At 56.7% G+C, this 18566-nt stretch overlaps 1 protein-coding gene across 1 annotated transcript; it reads left to right on the forward strand.

The window, feature by feature from the left end:
* Nucleotides 1-3003: 3003 nt before the first annotated feature.
* SYPL2 (synaptophysin like 2) lies at nucleotides 3004-14808 on the forward strand. Its single transcript, XM_028503090.2, has 6 exons — nucleotides 3004-3144; nucleotides 3269-3343; nucleotides 10701-10825; nucleotides 11712-11913; nucleotides 12769-12960; nucleotides 14239-14808. Exons 1-6 carry the CDS (start codon nucleotides 3091-3093, stop codon nucleotides 14392-14394), a joined length of 804 nt encoding a protein of 267 aa, XP_028358891.1. The 5' UTR covers nucleotides 3004-3090; the 3' UTR covers nucleotides 14395-14808.
* The last annotated feature ends 3758 nt before the right edge of the window (nucleotides 14809-18566 follow it).

Below are 18566 nucleotides of genomic sequence, written 5' to 3' on the forward strand. Positions count from 1 at the left end.
GTCACCGGTTCGATTCCCAGTCAAGGCACATGCCTGGGTTTTGGGCCAGGTCCCCAGTAGGGGACATGTGAAAGGCAACCACACATTGAGGTTCCACTCCCTCTCTTTAAAAAAAAAAAGAAAGAAAGAAATGTTCTCGTCTTATGACACAGCCAGCTCACTTTTAAGTATAGAGTGATGTTTTCAAACTGCTGATGGAGACCCAGTGTTCATGAGTGATTAAATCCACCTAGTGTCTGCTTAGAAGGGAATTTACCCTGTAACTAATGAAGCTTAAGCTTCAGAACCCCTCGCTCACAACACTTCTTCTAAGGCCTGGTTACCAATTTAGTATTCTTTTTCTAAAGGAGGACCCCAGATTCTATAAATGTTAGGCCACACAAAACCCGGATGGGCCTCTGAATGGCCAGAATTTTTTTTAAAGATTTTATTTATTTATTTTTAGAGAGGGAAGGGAGGGAGTGGGGGAGGGAGAGAGATAGAGAGATAGAGAGAGAGAGAGAGAGAGAGAGAGAGAGGGAGAGGGAGAGAGAGAAACATCAATGTGTGGTTGCTGGGGGTCATGGCCTGCAACCCAGGCAATGTGCCCTGACTGGGAATCGAACCTGCGACACTTTGGTTCACAGCCCGTGCTCAATCCACTGAGCTACTCCAGCCAGGGCTGAATGGCCAGAATTTTTTAAAAAAATGAAATGGAGTAGAAAATATGAGAATGTTTTGTGAAACTTTTGTTTCCGTTTATACAGAGGTGGGCAAAAGGAGGGTTACAGGTGTAATACAAATAAATAATCCAATAATCGGTAATAATACAAGAGTTAAATTCTGTTTCTCACTGCTCACAACTGTAAATCTACTTTTGCCCACTCCATATAATGAGCCATAAAAATGTCTTCCTTACCAGGGTTTGCGTTTAAGGAAAGAAAAAGGAAAAGAAATTTGGAAAATCGGTGCCGCATAGCAGCCTATGCGCATGCGCACCGGAGGAGGCATGCCCCTTCAGGGAACCGCTGTGTGCAAGGGGAAATGTTCGGGAAAGCCTGCATGTTCATCAGTACGAGCATTAGTAAGTACACTATGGGTCGTGTACACTGTGGAAGGCCATGGAGCTAAAGTAACTGAACTAAGGGTATGCGCGTCAGGCTAGATAGCTCTCATAAACGCAACATTAACTTAAAAAGGAAGTTAAAGAAGGTTACCTACAGCATAGCATTTAGATCAAGTTCAAAACAATGAGTAAAACAGCACTATGCCTGGTGAATTTCTATTTTTATTGTTTCTAGGTGTAGTTATACACATGTATATAGTAAAAGCATTAAAATACACATGTGGCTGATAAAAAACAAATTCAGGAGAGGGTGGTAGTTGCTTCTGGGGAGGACGAAGAGGGGGAGAAGGATACGAAGGACTTTAATTTTATATGCAATTTTTGTTTCACTTAGAAAGAATGGATTTGAGACAAGGCAGAGTGTTAATGAGGCTGATGGGTGGGTGTGTGGATTTTTGCTCTATTGTTCTGGCTCTTTTTTGATGGTGTGAACGTTGCACAAACACATTGCCGTAGACACGGGTGATAAGCACTATTTCCTATTTCTGTAGTGTGGGCATTTACGCTTAATCTTCGCGATGACCTTCCGCAGTAAGTAAGACAGAAATCACTCCCCCTATTCCATGGAAAGGAACCTAAAACTGCAGAACGTTTTACTAAAACACTGGACTGGGGACTCGCTTGTTCCTTCCTGAGCCGACATTCGCCTGGCAATCTGGAGCAGTGTCCTTCAAGTCCCGGCGAGTGGATCCCAGCCACCCCCTGCCACCCCAGCCTCGGGAGGCACTTCCTCAGTGCGGGAATGAGTTGATCAATAAGAGCTAAAGGTTTGTTCAGAAAACGGTCCTCCCGAAGCCCCAGCGGACACCTCCAAGAACGGCCGTGAGCAGGTGGGCAGGAGGCGCGGGCGGCTCTCTCCTCCCCGCACCGCCCACGGGCTCATTCGATGACCTTGGACAGATCACTTAACCTGTCACTGCGGACATTCACCATCCGGTCGCCGGAACGTGTAAAAGCGTTGACCCCTCGCGGGGGCTCCCATCGAGCGCGGTGTCTGCGAGTTCGGGGCCCGGCGCAGGGCGGCCGCGACGCAACGGCGTCACCTTCTCAGCGCGCGTTACCTCCTCCGAGACCCCAGTCCCCAGGCTGGACTTTGACTCCCGTTTAAGTCGTGAAGGCGACTTTAAAGGAGACGGAGTTTGTGCTTTTAAAAGATTAACAACTTCTAAATCGTGATATACGAAAGCCTTCTGTTGTTAAAAAAAAAAAAAAAAAAAAAAAAGATTGCAGCAACGCTCACCTGCACAGAATAAAAAACGAGCTGTTTCTGTTCTAGCGCCCCTCCGGTCTGTGCGAGCTGTCCCAGAGTGTGGGAGCGAGCGGTTTGCTGTGAGCCGTGAGGTGGGGAACCTCAGAGATTTAGATTTCAGCGCTGATAACGCCCCGTGAAAGTCCTTTCCGTTCTGAGCGTTGCGCGGGGGAAGAAGGGGAACACAGCTCCAAATCCAGGGAGATCGGGGAAGATGAGCTGGGACCCGCTGCGCCCCAGGGCTCCAGGTTCGTCCGACTTTGGCAGCGGGTCGGAGCGGCCGAGTGTGTCTCCCTTGGGTCTGACCCTGGAGGTCTGTGGCCAAGAACTCGAGCCCCCGCGGGGCCGAACTCCCCGCAGAGGCCACAGGTCCCTTTAAGGAGCCCTGCGGGCTGAGAAAGGGGCGCGGGGGGCGGGAGGAGGGTTCCGCAGCGCGCGCCACGTGACCAGGAGGCCAAGTTCGCTGGCGAGTTTGACAGAAGTTTGAATCGGACTCGGGGGCTTTCTGCAGCCGCAGGGCCAGCGCGGCGGCCGCGACCTCGGCGAGTGCCAGCCCCAGCGGCCCCGCGACCCTCCCACCCCGCCCGGACCGCGGGCCACCGCCGGCCGCTTGCGCTCCGCCGCTGCTCGCGTCCCCCGCCGCGGGCCAGCAGCCCCCCGCCCGACCGCCGCCCCCCGCAGCCTCCGGGCGTGGGAGTGGAGCCCCCGCGCCGCGGCCCAGCCCCGCTGCGCCAGCATGTCCTCGACGGAGAGCCCGAGTCGCCCAGCGGACAAGTCGCCGCGCCAGCAGGTACACCCCGCGCGCCCCTCTGCACCTGGATGTCGGGACTTTTGTTCCTCCCCATCTGGGGGGTGCGGGGAGATTGCCCGGGGAACCCCACCGCCCTGACCCCTGGCCCTCCCCGCCTCCGCAGGTGGACCGCCTGCTCGTGGGGCTGCGCTGGCGGCGGCTGGAGGAGCCGCTGGGTTTCATCAAAGTTCTCCAGTGGGTGAGTCGCTGCCCTGGCCGCCGGCTATTTCGGGAGCCTGGACTGTGACGCTGACCCGAAGCAATGTGGCCAGAGTGGGGGGGGGGGGAGCAGGGAGGTCCCGCGGCCGGCAGCCCGCAGAAGGGTGGGGGGCGGCGACAGGTGGGCGGGGGAGGGGCGGGCGGGGGTTGTGTCTGCAGCTCTCGGCCGCAGGAGGGTGGGAAGCGAGGCACGCCGAGTCCGGGATTCGGTCCTTCTATGTGCAAGGAGCCTTTGCCCGAGGCGCTCACATTTCACCCGGGCGAGAGGTCCCGGGTGTAACCTTTCCAGAACTCTGATCCTGCACATACCACTCCTCCGAGGCGGGAGGGGGAGGACGCCGGGGAGATGAGGAGCGCGCGGAGGGCGGAGAAGGGAAGGAGGCAGGGCTGGAAACCATCCCGCACCCAAACCCACCAGGCCCTGGCTGACCCTGCAGGTGCACGGCGTGGGGCGGGGGCTGGGCGGGAAGGGCCCCAGCGGCCAGTTTCCCTGTTGAGGTCACTGGGGTAATCTGGTTCCTGTAACTGAGTGAAGTGGTGGATGAATGAATGCATGAATGAATGAATGAATGAATGAAGTTCATGGCTCCAGGAATAAATAAAAGGAAAAATAGGACAGAGTAAAAATCACAGTGTGGCCAGAATGTGGCTTGTAGAATAATGTGGACTATTTTGCTGGGGAGCCAGGGACCTGGGTTCCACGCTGGGGCCTGCCTTCTTTGGCCATGTGACCTTGGGCGAGTCACTTCTCTGGACTTCAGTTTCCAACATCAGTAAAATGTCGGTCAGAACCGCCCCAGGGCCCCCTTCTGCTCCGAAAGCGCTGGCATGCTGAAACAGCACCCTCCGTTAGCCTGAGCCTGTGACCTTGAAGAAACCACCTGCCCAGGGCCTCAGTTTCCCCTGCGATGGTCCAGGGGAAATACAATCCCCCTGCTTCACCGGCCCTTGGGGACGTTGGCCGCCCACTGTCCTTCCCGGTGCCCGAGGCCTCCTGGGTGTGCGCGGGGAATGCGGACAGGTGCAGCCACTCTCAGGCCGGGAAGCCTTGGGAGCATTTAGTGTACCCTCACAGAGGAGATTTGGGTTAGGCTCTCCGCACACCAACTGGTGTGTGAATAACGTATTAATGTGCTTTCAGCACAGAATTCGGCTAGAGAGCGCGTTACCCTTCATACCGAGGAGGATTGAGTTCTAAAGGGTTTTTAACTCCCTGGAGACAGGAGTTCGCCCCGCGTCACCCATTCCTAAGTCATCGTCTGGATGAGAGTCAGGGAACCTGGGGTTCGGGGGTGATGGTGCATCTGGGGTTATCCCTGGGCGTCTGAGACGCCGCCTGGGGCTGCGGGCCAGCCTGGGGAGCTTCCAAGAGCAAACTCTGGGGCCCATTCGGGACTTTCCACTCCCCCTGCCGCTGCCCCAAGAGCAGCTGGACAGACTGCTGACTGAGGTCTTTTGCCCACTCCCATTCTCCTGTGCTGGCCCCACCGCCCGAGCACCGGAGGGGGCCATACAAGGAGGCTCTTAAGGCTCCATGGGACTGCCCTCCAGAACCAGGGAGCCATTATGAGCAATCCGAAGGAGCAGAGCTTGAAATGTAAGAGTAGCATTTTATCATTAAACTAGACAAATGGATCTAGGGGACATTTGAGAAAGGCTGTCAAGGGACGAAGGTCACAGTGAGGTCACTGGACCATGGAATCATCTTCCAAGGCAGGGATTCTGCAAAGCTCCCTTCTCCAACAATTCTATCCTTTCCCAGCGCCTCTCCCACCCCTGCCCCCAGTCCTGGCACTGTTTCTGTACAGGCTGCGTGAAGCAATGACTAGGAGAACAACCCGGTCTCCTCCCAGATCCAGCCCTGGTCCCGAAGCGCTGACCCATCTTGGTGACCCTTTTACAGTCCCTAACCATTGAGAGAGAGAAGATGCCTTTCTCTCATGATGCTAAGTCCCAGGCCCAGGGCTGGCCTTTGAACTCAGTGTTCACTCAAAGGACGGCACCGTGAGGCGACTTGATTTGCCTTGACGGCCACCCTCAGAGCACGAGTGTCCCTCGTCCTGAGTCCCTGCAGACCAGCTAGCGTACACGTGCCTGGGACCCAGCACCAGAAGTGGCCATGAAAGTGTCCTTTGGGACTTCACTCCTTTCCTGCGTGGAGGGATCAATTGCTCCTGACTAGAAAAGGGAAAAAAAAAACCCACAGACCCACAAATTGAAAACTTTCATGGTCATTATTACCAAGAGCAAAGGCTTTACTGTACCTAAAGGTGAGAAGGAAGGAACGTTGTTCTATCAGTCAGGAGTTTGGCTTGGCATGACTTTAAAATTTAAAAAATGAACTAATCTCTCCTCAATTCCAATTCTGGTCTCGCTAAGTTGATACTAAGCTAGTGAAATAACATGGGCATAGACCAGTTGTTGGAGAATGAGGGGGTTTTTGTGTGTTTTTTAAGAAAAAATTTTTAAAAGGTTCACTTTTTTAAAAAATCCTCACCCAAGGACATGTCTATTTATGAGAGAGAGAAAGAGAGAGAGAGAGAGAGAGAGGGAGAAGGCGAGAGAGGGGAATTGAACCCACAACGTTGGTATACAGGATGATGCTCCAACCAACGAACGGAGCCACTCAGCCAGGGAAAAAGAGGCAGACTTTGAGGTTGGATGGGCCTTGATTTAATTCCAGTCTCCTCTGCTTTTGAGCCGTGGAGCCCACAGTAAGTGCTGAGACTTTACGGGCCTCAGTCTCTTGCCTGTGAGTGAGGGTAAGGTCTCTGTGGGCCCCCTGGGAGGACTGCAGGAGGCGGTATCTGCAAAGCGCCCAAGCATCCAGGAAGACCATGGCGAGCCCATCAGTCTAGGGCTCATTCCATAAGCATTGGTTCCCTTCCCTCCGGTTCCTGAACCGTCCCTGTCCCCTCCCTTTGCCCCTCATGCAGACTGTCAGCTAGACTTGTCCTTTGGTGAGATTATTCAAATGTCACTGCCAAAGTCTCACTTCAAGGGCAAGGTACAAAAGAATCTCCTGGATTACTGAGTCACTGTTCCCATAAGAAGTCATATTATCATTAACTGGGCATGCCTCAGATCCACCATTCACCTTTGAGGTGCCAAAGTCACTTATTCAGCTCTGGGGTCTCTCATCAAAATCAGCTATTTCAGTAAGTGTGGGGAGCCCTGACCAGTGTGGCTCAGTGGGTTGGGTGTCATCCCAAACACTGAAAGGTTGCTGGTTCAATTCTAGGTCAGGGCACATGCCTAGGTTTTGAGCCAGGTCCCTGGTTGGAGACGTGCAGGAGGCAACCGATCCATGTTTCTCTTGTACATCAATGTTTCTCTCCTTCTCTTTCTCCCCCTCTTCCCCTCTCTCTAATAATACATTTTAAAAATCTTTAAAAAAATGAGTGTGGGGAAAGTGGAAGCAGCCCCCCGGAGTCCCTGAAACCGATGAAATGAGGGTGGGAGGAGGACTGGGGGGGGAGGGGAACTTGTCTTCCTTGTCAGAACACCGACGTTGAGGGGGGTGCTCGTGTTCTCAGGACCCACACGGGACTCTCCCCAGCCAGCAGGTCAGCACCGATGTGCAGCTCCATCCTTACATGGGCGGGCGAGATCATTCTGGCATCCTTCCGAAAGAGATGCAGAGGCAGGAAGAGGAGGGGGTGGCGGGCGGTGTCTGGCCATCGCTGTCCCCAGCAATGCAGGGCCAACCGGAGGAAGGCCGGTCGGCACCAGAACTCCAGAGGTCCACCCCCTTGTCCATCTCTCCTTGGTTCCTGCTCTTTGTGACCAGATGGCTCAACTCCGAGCCTCGTGCTTGGTGATGGGGGGGGGGGTTCAGTCCTCTCCCGCTCTCCCCTGTGGTTCCGTGACCTGGTGCAGTGGAGAAGAAAGAAAACACGTGCGGAAAGGTGGAAGGGGTGTCTCTGCTCCTGCTCCCCAGGTCGGAGTGACACCCTCCTGCCATGCAATCCCCCCTGCCTATGGGAGACAGATTTTTTCCAGCCTTTGTAGCTCTGCGACGCAGGGTTTTTGTTTGCCTGTTTGAACATGACACTCTCCTTTCTCGCTGTAAATAGGCAGCGTCTTATTGTGAAGACAACTTGCAAACAGGCAGCATCTTATTCATCTTTATGTCTCGGGCACCTGGCACAAAGTAGATGCTCAGTGACTCTTTGTCAATAAATGAATGAACGCAGCAGAGAGAGCACTGGACGCGGGTCAGGATATGCAAATTCTAAGCCCGGCTCTCGCATTGATTGAATGTGACCTTGGGAAAGTCACTTAATCTTCTGGGACTTCAGTGTCCACCTCCAAGAAACGAGACTGTGGCGCTCAATAATCTCCGAGATCCTTTCTGCTCCATGGCTCTCTGTGGACCCGTGAGAGCCTCCTCCGAGTTGTCCCGTCCTCCACTCACACAGCAAAGCGCCTGCCACACAGCTGACTGCGGCGTCAGACTGAATCTTGCATTATGCTTAATAATGGGTTGCTTAAGGGGGTTAGAGATTCCTGACTTTCAAAGAATCAGAACAGGAGAAAATACAGTTCAGACGAAACTCATTATGAGTATATGTGCCCATAAAAAAATCATAATGCAGGGTTCAGGGTGGTCACAACCTCCAGGTGGCCACCTAGACATGGCAGAACTCTCGGTGACCATGGAAGAGTTCTATAATGCATCATCCACTATGGCACATGCTAGTCCCGTGTGGCTAGTGAGCATTTGAAATGTGGCTAATGTGCCTGAGCAAGTGAATGTTAAATTGCATTTAATTTTCATGTATATTTCCATAGGGCTAGTGGCCATTCTTGTGGACTACGAGCTCCGTGAAGACAGAGATTTTTATGCTCTTTTGTTCACTGCTAAGCATTAGTGGCTGGAGCAATTCCTGGCACATAGTAGATGCTCAATAAATATCATCCTTCCAAAGATGCCAGGAGCGTCTGTCCAGGGAACGTGGGTGAAGCGAAGCTTTCAGAACGGCCCATTCCATTGCCCCCAGTTAGGAGTACCCACATTCTCAAGGAACCTATACGGGGCCTTTCACTGGCTAACCGCCTACGGGTAAAAATACATCCAGCCATGCGGCCCCTCCTAGAACGTAACGCCCTAATTGTGTCTGGTTGGCCATCAGAAGCCAAGAGGAATCAGAGAACCACAGAGCGGACAAAAGACTAGAGACAGCCCCTGAGACAAGGCCCACTGTGACCCCAGTGAGGCGACTCGGAGTGTGCAAAAGGCGATGGCACCGAGGTGCTGGGTGGCGTCCCCACAGCTCTGTCGGGACGATGAGCACCACCAGGCTCCAAGCACCCTCCGTAGTGTCAGGCGGGTGAGGAAGTTCCTCCGGCATGGGAGACAGGTCACACCATCTCCTTCTCTGCGTGTTTTAAAAAACGGAGACAATTCTCACTTGTCTGGACTAAACCTCCTAGAAAGAGAGAGGTGCCCATTATGACCTTTAAAGGGGGTCAGTGGCTCCATCACGGACAGGATGTGCCAGGCCAGGTGGTGCAGGGCGGGGCCATGGCACTGGGCATCAGCCTGGGATGGGCTCGGCTGCTGGCAAGCACGGCCAAGAGCACCCTGACGGCCTTCCCCTCAGCAAGTGAGGGGCTGTGGCCTTGAAAGGCCCCCATGTGACCTCCCCAAACCCCTCATTTTACAGGTGAGGACACGGAGACTCGGAGAGCAGAGCGAGTCACCCAGCTAATTGGGTGACAAGGCCAGGTTTCTAGACTCCTAGTCCGGGTCTCTTCTCACTGCATGACACGAGCAGGCGTGAGCCAAATAGTGTGCGCATCCCTGGCTCCACCTCCGGCTGCAGGATGGGGGCACGGGTCAGCTGTCTTCTAGGTGCTCAATGTCCAAGACACCAAGTCCCGGAGACACACGGAACACGGACAGTGCACAGAGCCCGAGCCCGGCCCCACGAGAATGGCTGCATCGCGAGCAAGTCCGGGAACCAGGGCCTGAGCCGAGACATGGGAGAAGAAGAGAGTCCAATGTCTTACCTCCCTTTCTAACCCGAGCTTGTCTCCCCAGAAGCAAACTCGAAAATCATAGGCTGAGGGCATTTCATTTCACTCGAGACGGGAGGTTTAGTAGAAGGAGAGAGGAAGACAATTCATGTGACCTGAAACGCCTCCCTTAGCTCTCCCAGAGAAATGGCAGCTCCAGCAGATCACAAAAGGAGCAAGCAGCCCCGGGGGAGAGTGGAGGCTGGCGAGGCAAGCGGAGGGTGCTGCTGCCTGGGCTGCAGCCGGGCCCTGGGCACCGGCCCAGCCGGCTCTGCTGGGGGAGGAGCCATCGGAAGGCAGTGCCGCAGGAGGGCAGCAGGGGCCCTGCTCTCCTGGCCCCTCTGAAGGCTTGGCAGAGGGTGTCCCCTTCGGCTCCGTCCCCTCCACTGGGGCAGGCAGCCACAGGAAATCAGCTACAAGGTAATGACAGGATCCAATGGTGGCATCGAAAGAGACACGGGGAGGACTCCAAGTGTGCCCGATCCAGGCTGGTGCAGGGGAATCTATTGCCAGGGTGCCTCTCCCTTGGGGAGGAAATTCAAGGCCAGCTTTGAGCTAGAAGGTTCCGAAAGCCTAAGTCACTCCGTGCTAGTCATCATCTTAAGGAGGCTCCCTGTGGCCCCCAGGGCCACATCCAGACACCAGTCAAAGTCGGCCTTATCCATGTGGCCACCCGGTCCCATGCCCTGTACAGTGACCCCAGGTCCCCAAGGCTGGACGACCGAGGGGAGCCCCGGGGTCTCTGCCCTGGAGGGACTTGATTCAAGAGACCCCGACACCACCCCCACCCCTGTGCTCATCTGTACTACTGAGAGTCAGAGGGTAGTTGTGAGGGGTCCCACCTTGGCCAGGTGAGGCCTCTGACTCTCAAAGTGTAACCGGAAAAGACACCGGTGTTCGGGCTGCCTGTCAGTACCAAATCCAATAAGCAATGACAGTGATTGAATCTTTTATAGGCACTTTATTCAGATGGCCGGTGATCCGAGATGGGTTCATACCCTAACAAACCATCTCACTCTTTCTTTCCCAGCCAGATCTTTTATAAGGGGGTTGGGGGAGGGCAAACAAGGTGTCAGCGAAAGCCTTTGAAATTCAACAGTTGCCTCCAAGGGGGAAGGGTAGTGGCTTGCTTCTTCCTGGTACAGAGGTCTCCAAGAGGTCATCTGCTTACTCTTAGGCGCCAAGATAGGCCTTATCTGTAGTTACTGAAACAAAAACTTAACATACACATTACTTGCTAGATTTATGACTATTTGCCTTAAGCTAAATTTTCCCAAGTCTTAAGCCCCTATCAAAAGGGCTTCGCTCTCCCTCAGCTCTTCGCCATTTTCGCCTTTGGGTGCTGCGGCTCCTACAGCGGGGAGACGGGAGCGATGGTTCACTGCAACAACGAGGCCAAGGACGTGAGCGCCATCATCGTCCTGTTCGGCTACCCCTTCAGGTGAGCAGCCGGGCCCCTCCAGCCTCGCTCCGAACCTGGGTCCTTCCTGCTCTGCAGGAGTTTCAGACTCTCTGACCAGAGGAAAATGTGAGGGAAGTCAGATAGACCCTTGTGGCAATAATGATGCAGTTAGCAGCAGGTGACAACAGCCTCACAGAAAGAACTCGTGCAGTTCGAAATGGAGGGTCATGGGAGTCTGGACACGCTGGGCAGGTCCCGCTGACCCTCATCGGCCTCCTCCTTGCCTAGGAGGTGAGGACCTTGTCAGTGCTTGGATCCCCGAGAGCTGAGGTGGGTGCTCACCAGGCACCATAGTACAAGGAGGTGCACCGTGCCCAGGAGTAGAAAACAGTCTTTTCTGGGAGCGGAGGGAGAGGGGACCCCAAGTGTTCAGAGGACAGTGGGGACAGGGCTCGCCTTTTCAGAAATTTCTAGCAGCCGCAGCCGAGTGAGGTGGTCTTTTTATACATTGGGAGGTTTGTTTTCCTCTCTGTTTTGTCCACAGTGGTCTCTCTGGGGCCTCAGGAGGGCATGGAGCCCCGGGGCCTGTGTATGTGGTGGGGCTGAGAGGAGCTTGGCTTCTGGGGGCTGGGCTACCAGGAATGGATGGGCTCTATATGTTGTGCTTGCAGCCTAAAGGGCCCTGGGGATACTTGGAGACCCTTGGTCACCAGACCTGGGCAGGCGGATGAGTGGGGGTGGGGGGGTGCCTGAGCGGGAGGCAGGGTTCGAGGGGTCTTCCCAGGGACGCTCCTGTCCTGGCTGTAAGGCCCACCCCCTCTGGCCCTGGAAGAGTAGGGGGTGGGTGCGAGAGCACAGGCTACCCCCACCCCCACCCCCACCCCCGCCAGGGCCGCCCCCAGCTCAGCAGCCCCCACCCCCGCAGGTTGAACCGGGTCCCGTACGAAATGCCCCTCTGTGACGACGACTCCACCTCCAAGACCATGCACCTCATGGGGGACTTCTCCGCCCCCGCCGAGTTCTTCGTGACCCTGGGCATCTTCTCCTTCTTCTACACCATGGCCGCGCTGGTGTTCTACCTGCGCTTCCACAGCCTCTACGCGGAGAACAAGCGCTTCCCGCTGGCGGTGAGTGGGCGCTAGCCGCAGCCGGCGGGGCGGGAGCCAGCGCGGTGGCGGCTTTCCCGGTCCCGCCGCCTGCCCGCCTGCCGGCTCTTGGCCGTGGTCCCCTTGGGAAACCGCGGACCCACAGCCCCTGCGGCCGGTGGGAGGCCCCAGCCTCAGGCCTCTGCTCCGCCAGCCTCCCACCGCCTGGCCTCCTCGGGGGACGGCAACAGCTTCGAGAGGCGGGCTCCCGGGCCAGCCCGCGTGGGTTCAAATCTCGGCGCTGTCCCTTACTGGCTGTGTGCTTTTGGAAAAGCTATTGACTCTCTCGAAACCGCCATTTCCTCAACTATAACGTGGGAATAAAATAGTACCTATTATTAACATTATTCCCCCTCCGCTTCCTCCCCATCCCGGGCGTGCGAGGTGGAGGGGTGTCCGCGGGGACCCCCTTTGCCTCCGGTTGTAGCCGAGAGGTGGTCGATCAAAGGAAAGGCTAGTTTGTCCAGGCACTACGCTGTGCACCCGAAACTGCTGTAGTCAACTGTAACCGGAAAATACGTTTAAAAAAAGAAAACTGTTTTCAAATTTTTTAAGGAAAGGCAGGGAGGGGAGTACGGGTAGTCCAGGCCACTTGGGTACTGGGGTGACACTGACCAGCAGATGCCCTGGCGCCTTGCTAGCTGACCTCGGCTGTGAGGGGGCTGTGAGGGCGTGGGCGGGGGCTCGCTGGGACGGGACGGCCCCCTGAGGCTCCAGCTGGAACCCGGAGAGGCGGCTGTCCGGGGCCCCCCAGGACCCCAGCGCAGTACAGCAAGAGGAAGAGAAGTGGGGGACCCTGGGGTGCGATTGTGTTTCCTGTCCCTCTGCTCCTCCCAGGACTTCTGCGTGACCGTCTCCTTCACCTTCTTCTGGCTGGTAGCTGCGGCTGCCTGGGGCAAGGGCCTGACCGACGTCAAGGGCGCCACGCGGCCGTCCAGCCTGACCGCCGCCATGCCCGTGTGCCACGGCGAGGACGCGGTGTGCAGCGCCGGGGCCACGCCCTCCATGGGGCTGGTCAACCTCTCCGTGGTGAGACCTGCGGCCACCAGAGGGTGTGGGGCAGGGAGGCGGTACTACCCCAGCTGCCCAGTTTTGTCCCAGCAGCAGGTTCTGAGGAGAACCGAGAGGGTGACCCCACGGCCGGTGTTCCCTACCCCCCAGAGCAGCGCCCCCCTCTGCCTGATGCTGGCTGCTGTCTCTGGGAAGTCATTTTGGGATAGGGGCCCCCCCGAGGGCCACGCAGCCTCCTGCCCCTTCCTCCTGCTGCACCCTGCCTTCCCATTTCCCTGCTCTTCTCCGCACCCCCACTCCCCCTGCCTTTTCGCCGTGTGTGGGAAGGCGGAGCCCAGGGCCGTGGCCGCGTGCAGATCCAGGCGGATCAGGAAGGGTCTCATTGTCACGGGGGCTCCGGGCTGGAGAAAGGCTGTGGGCAGCGGTGGGTCCAGCGCGTGTGCACATCCCAGCTGTCACGGTGTGGACACATTTTCATATCAGCCGGGAGATAACTGAGGCCTCGGGCTCCTCAAAGGTCCCCTGTCATGCCAGCCACCAACCCTACCCTGAAAATGGCCCGAACCTCCCCGAGGCCCAGCAACTGAAAGGTTCAATGTCTGGCACACCAGGGGGCCTCCTAGACCTCGCTGGAGCCCTGCCGATAGGTTTCACACCTCCCCCAACGTTTCATTGTAAAAACGTTCACACACGCAGCAGAATTTTACAATGAACACCCACGTACTCATCCCCTAGGCTGTGCCATGTCTATCCGCCTCTCCCCATCTGTCAATCCTTCTTATTTTTAATGCATTTCAGAGTTAATTGCAGGCATCAGTACCCTTCCCCCTAAATACTTCCTGCTGATAGGTTTTTAAATGTTTTGAATAAATATGTGAGTAGAACCCTGGCCGGGTCCCTCCCTGGCGGGGTCCCTGGCCCTGGGGAAGGAGCACCTTGGACAGCTCTGGCCACACCCACCCCGCAGAGGGCTCTGGGAACGCGGCCCCACCCCGGCACAGCGCCGCCACGGCCCTTGCTTCTTGCTGCGCTTTGCACGCGGCTCCACCTCGGGGGCCGGAGTCCCCCTGCGCCCATGCCTCAGCTCGGTGCGTCTGTGCACACAGTTAGACACTTCCATCAGAGGACTGCCTCCTCGTGGGCGATGGCTCTGAACTCTGTCTCAAAATCCAGCGTCCTGTCTTTCAGGTTTTGCAGCCCTCCGCCCGCTCCCCGTGTGCCCCCACCCCAGGTACTCCCCTCCCTGTTCCCACGAGGCCCCTTCCTCTTCTCACAAACTACCCGATGTCCTTGCAGCTCTTCGGCTTTATCAACTTCTTCCTGTGGGCCGGGAACTGTTGGTTTGTGTTCAAGGAGACCCCGTGGCACGGGCAGGCCCAGGCCCAGGCCCAGGCCCAGGCCGCCGCCGGCCAGGAGAGCGCGGCTGAGCAGGGAGCCGTGGAGAAGCAGTAAGCAGCCCTGGCCCGGCTGCTCCGGAACAGGACTGCACCTCTTAACCACCTCCGGCTTCCAGGACCGCCCCCTTCTTCCTCCCCCACCTCCCCTCCCCCACCATTCTGGCCTTGGAGCTTTGGGAAGTCCTCGTCAACGACGGATGGATGGGCAGGCAGCAGCTGTCGGAAACCTGGGCAGCCCTCCCAGTGGCTTCCTGTCCCTCTTCTTGCTGGAGCCCCGGATGGGATGGCAGGAACTCAGGGCTTCTTGCTCACTGCCTGGACCCGGGCATCTTACTCGGGGCGCAGGGTGCCTCCCAGCCCCTGCTGCTGTCGAGGGTTGGAGGCAGGAGACCGCAGCCCTGAGACTGGTTCCTAGCAGCCACTTCATCAGCCTGTCAATAAAAGTGGGGGGAGGGCAAACTGGCTGGCAGCCGTCTCCCTGGTCCCTTGCATGGAGGGCCCACCAGCGGGTTAGTGAGCCCCCTTCCATGGGCACCATGTAGGCCCTGTGCCGGCGCTGATCTCCAGAGAGTCCTGGCATGGTGTGCTTCCCACTCTCTCCTCCGGCCTCTGCTTGCCCACGGAGTCCACCATGCGTGAACTGGGAGGCTCACGAGCCCGGGAAACAGCCTTCAGAGGGCCCCGAGGAGGCCTTAAACTTGGCGGGGAGCAGATACATTACCACTGCATTGAAGTTCAAGAAACCAAAGGCAGGAAGCTTGCAGGGGAGTGGGCTTCTTCTGTTCCCTCAGTCCTCCCCCCCCCCCCCGACCCCCAGGCTGGGGCACTTCCCACCAGCACTCAAAACTCATGCCGCCAGCCGTAAACTCCTTACCTCCTCCCTGGCCTCCTTCCTAGGCTTGGTCTCGCAGGGGTCTTGGAGCATCCCCATCTCAGACCTCCCCCAACCTCTCTGTCCATCTCCGTCCACACTTTCCCCCAGCCCCTTGGGTCTGAGGCATTTGAGATCCTTCTCCAAGTCTAGCTAGGCCTTCCTTTCATTCCTGGGGGCCAGAAAGGGCCTTGGGAAGGGCCCAAAGGACCATCATGAGGCTAAGTTGCCCCAGAGCCCTAGGACATGGATGGATGGGCCCGTTTCTTTCTCATTCTCTGCCCGCCCCTACGACTCCTTCTCTGGCCCCCCTTTCACACTTCCCCTTCTCACCTTTACGAAAGGACATGCCTGTCCCTTTGCCTGCCATTCCCCCTGCTGCCTCATCTCTCCCAGGCTCTTTCCCCCACCTGTCCGGGGAAGGCCGGTGCTCTTGGTGCTTCTTCACGTCGGGACCCAGTTCTGTGTGTCTTTGTTGTGTCTCCTCTTTCTGGTCCCTCCTTCAGTCCCTCCCTGGACCCCAGGGCCTAGGACTCAGTGCGGACTACCCAGCCCCTACCCAGCCCGCCTCTGCCATAGGGTTGCCCAGGGCGGGTGGAGAAGGTTGGATCCAGCCATCTTCCAGCAGGGTGCCAGCCCCTCCTCAGGACTGAGTCAACCCCTCCCACCCCCTTGCCTCCCTAAATGTCATTCGCAGGAACGTGTGTCCGGGGCACCCAGGAGTCAGGACCTTGGCCTTTGGGCCAGTCGTTTCTTCTTCGGGTCAGAGTCCCCCTGCCTGACAGGGGGAGTGAGAGGTTCACATCCTCATGTGCTCCAGAGTCCTTCGGTGCAAGATTTAGGTGTTTCTTCTTCTTCTTCTTCTTTTGATTTGGGGGGAGGGATTTGAGGAGGGAAGAGAGGAGTTGGGGATGAGAGTGTTTCTAAGTCTGAAACTCTCTCTGTCCTGAGCTGTCCCCATGGTTACTCACATACAAGGGGGGACAGTTTTGCCTCCAGAGATACAGAGAACAAAGGGGTGACTTCATTTTTCTTCAAGCCGGCCCCTGTAGGGGCCTGTGAGCAACTTCTACTGGAACTTTGTTTGGATTCTGTGTACGTATTTATACTTTATTTGCAATGTGGTGGATAAAGTGTTCTCATTTAGGGGCCGACGTTAGCAGCCGGCCCATCACTGGGGAAGGGGAGCGGGGGTCTGCCCTCCTGCCGAGGACACCTAGCCCCAGACTTTCCCTGGAGCAGAGAAGGCTCTTTCTCCTTCAGAGGCTGGCTTGTTCTCAGCCAGAAGAGCCTGGATGTAGGCAATGGCCTCTCTCTCCCTGAGAGGAAAGGCTACTTCAGTTCATTACCCCCAGAGGGCGGGGCGAGGCCAAGTGCCCAAGGACAGGGCTGTCCTCATAGGATTCAGGCTGGGCTGGCAGCACCACTTTGCCTAGTGGGGACAGAGGTAGAAGAACGTGTCTGGTTTCTCCAGCTGCTGCAGGAGGCCCACAGGCAGGGCCCTTTGCCCTAGTAAACTCTGACGCCCCCTCCCCCCCACCGGGTTGCCTACTTAGGACCTTTCCTGAACATGAGTTCCCTCCACCATCACGGTCACAGGTCTCCTCCCTCCGGGACCGCAGATCAGGGGTGGGGGGAGAATGCTGCATGTCGTTTCTGGTGCTTGTTATCACACGTTGGAATAAACAGTGCTTCCAGCATTCGCCATGAAGGAGCCAAGACTGGAGCCCCTCTGGGGGTCTTTTTCCTCTTCCTCCCCTCGTTTAAGTTCTTGGATGAACATCTGCGTTTCCACCGAAAGATCATTCGACCCCTCTCGACTCCGCACCCCAAGCAGCAAAGTCCGAAGGCTGAGCAGTTGTTCCCGGCTGGCCCCAGTCCGGTAACATCGCTTTTGGTGACATCAATTAGTCTAAAGTAAGGGAGACTCGTTAGCAAATTTAGAGCAAACTCAAAAGGTGAGAGAGAGAGCGGCTCCCACAAAGCTGTTTACATTCGTTCTCCTGCCATCTGTGACCCGGACAGGCTTCCTGTCCTTCCCGAGGGGGCCATGTGCTCACCCGCGTAGCTGTAAAGGTTCTTGCTGAACAAACTTGCACCTCTCTCCCCCCTTCTGACCGTCACGTGGTATGTTTACATTCCCTAGAAAAACACGCCTGGGCACAACATGACATTCAATGTCACCAGGTCCCTGGATCCCCTAGGTTCTCAGGTCAAGAATCCCTGTCCTCAGAGATCATCCTCGAAGGGGAAGGGAGAAGAAATCCGAGGTTTTGTAAGCACAGACTTGGATCGGTTTGCCCCCGACTGGGTTCCTCCTCGGGTGCAGGAATGAGTATGAGGTGACATGTGAGGGGCTGAGGAGGGAAAAGAGGACTAGGATTTCTCTTCTGATGTGATGGGGAGGAGTGGGCTTTTGTCTCTCGATCGTGTGAGGGTGGGAAGAAATGTTATCAGCTGAGAAGAGGAAAGAGGTGGATGATTAAGGTGTTTTCCAGGCCTTAGCAAGGAAAATGACAGATCTGATGAGAAATCTCCCCGTGCCGAAGCTCTGGTAGCACCCCTTGGAGCAGAGAAAATATTCATTAGGAAAAGAAGCCAAAGTGATGGATGGAGTCTGGGTCCAGCCGGGGTTTGGGAAGAGGCAGAACAGGGGATCGATCGCAGTGCTCAGGAGGAGAGAGACGATCAGCAGAGATGCTGCAAACCCAGTTCCGGGGCTGGCCCTGGCTCGCAGATAGCCTTGTGTCATCCTGACAGGTGTCTCGCTCAGCTCAGCTAGGTCCTCCCAAACACGGACAACGCCACTCCAACCCTGTGCTTGCTCTTCATCAGGGCAGCGTGGGGTTCCCGCAGAGGAGGCACAACACGGGAGGCGAGGACCCTCCCCCATTCCAACCCCTGTGTCCTTCAATAGATCCTACAGACTCCCTCCCCTTGCCCTTCTGATTCACCGCGCCCACCTCCTCGCACCTACCCTATTCCATCTCCGGGGGACCAAAGTCGCTCCGTAGCCGCCAGCCCTGCAAGGGGCGCCAGCCGGTTGGCGGAGGCACGACTCAGAGGGGCTGGGGCGGCGAACTTGATAGAGTGGGCTGGGAGCAGAAAGAATGTGTGCACAAGGGTTAGGAGAGGGAGTTCTGGGGCTTTGGTCTCTTTTTCCCCCCCGCAATTGTGCATTTCGGAGGGGCTCTCACTGTAAGATCGGTAGGCAACAGCACCTCCTCCAAGACTACATTTCCCAGAAGGCTATGAGGGAGGGAGGGTGAGGGACAAGAGACCTGTGCTGCGCTTGTGCAAAGGGTGAGCTGGAAAGGTGGGAGGGAGAGGCGAGGCGTGCCCGCGGCGGGGCTGGG

Source organism: Phyllostomus discolor, chromosome 14, assembly GCF_004126475.2.
Source record: "Phyllostomus discolor isolate MPI-MPIP mPhyDis1 chromosome 14, mPhyDis1.pri.v3, whole genome shotgun sequence".
Classification (NCBI taxonomy): Eukaryota; Metazoa; Chordata; class Mammalia; order Chiroptera; family Phyllostomidae; genus Phyllostomus; species Phyllostomus discolor.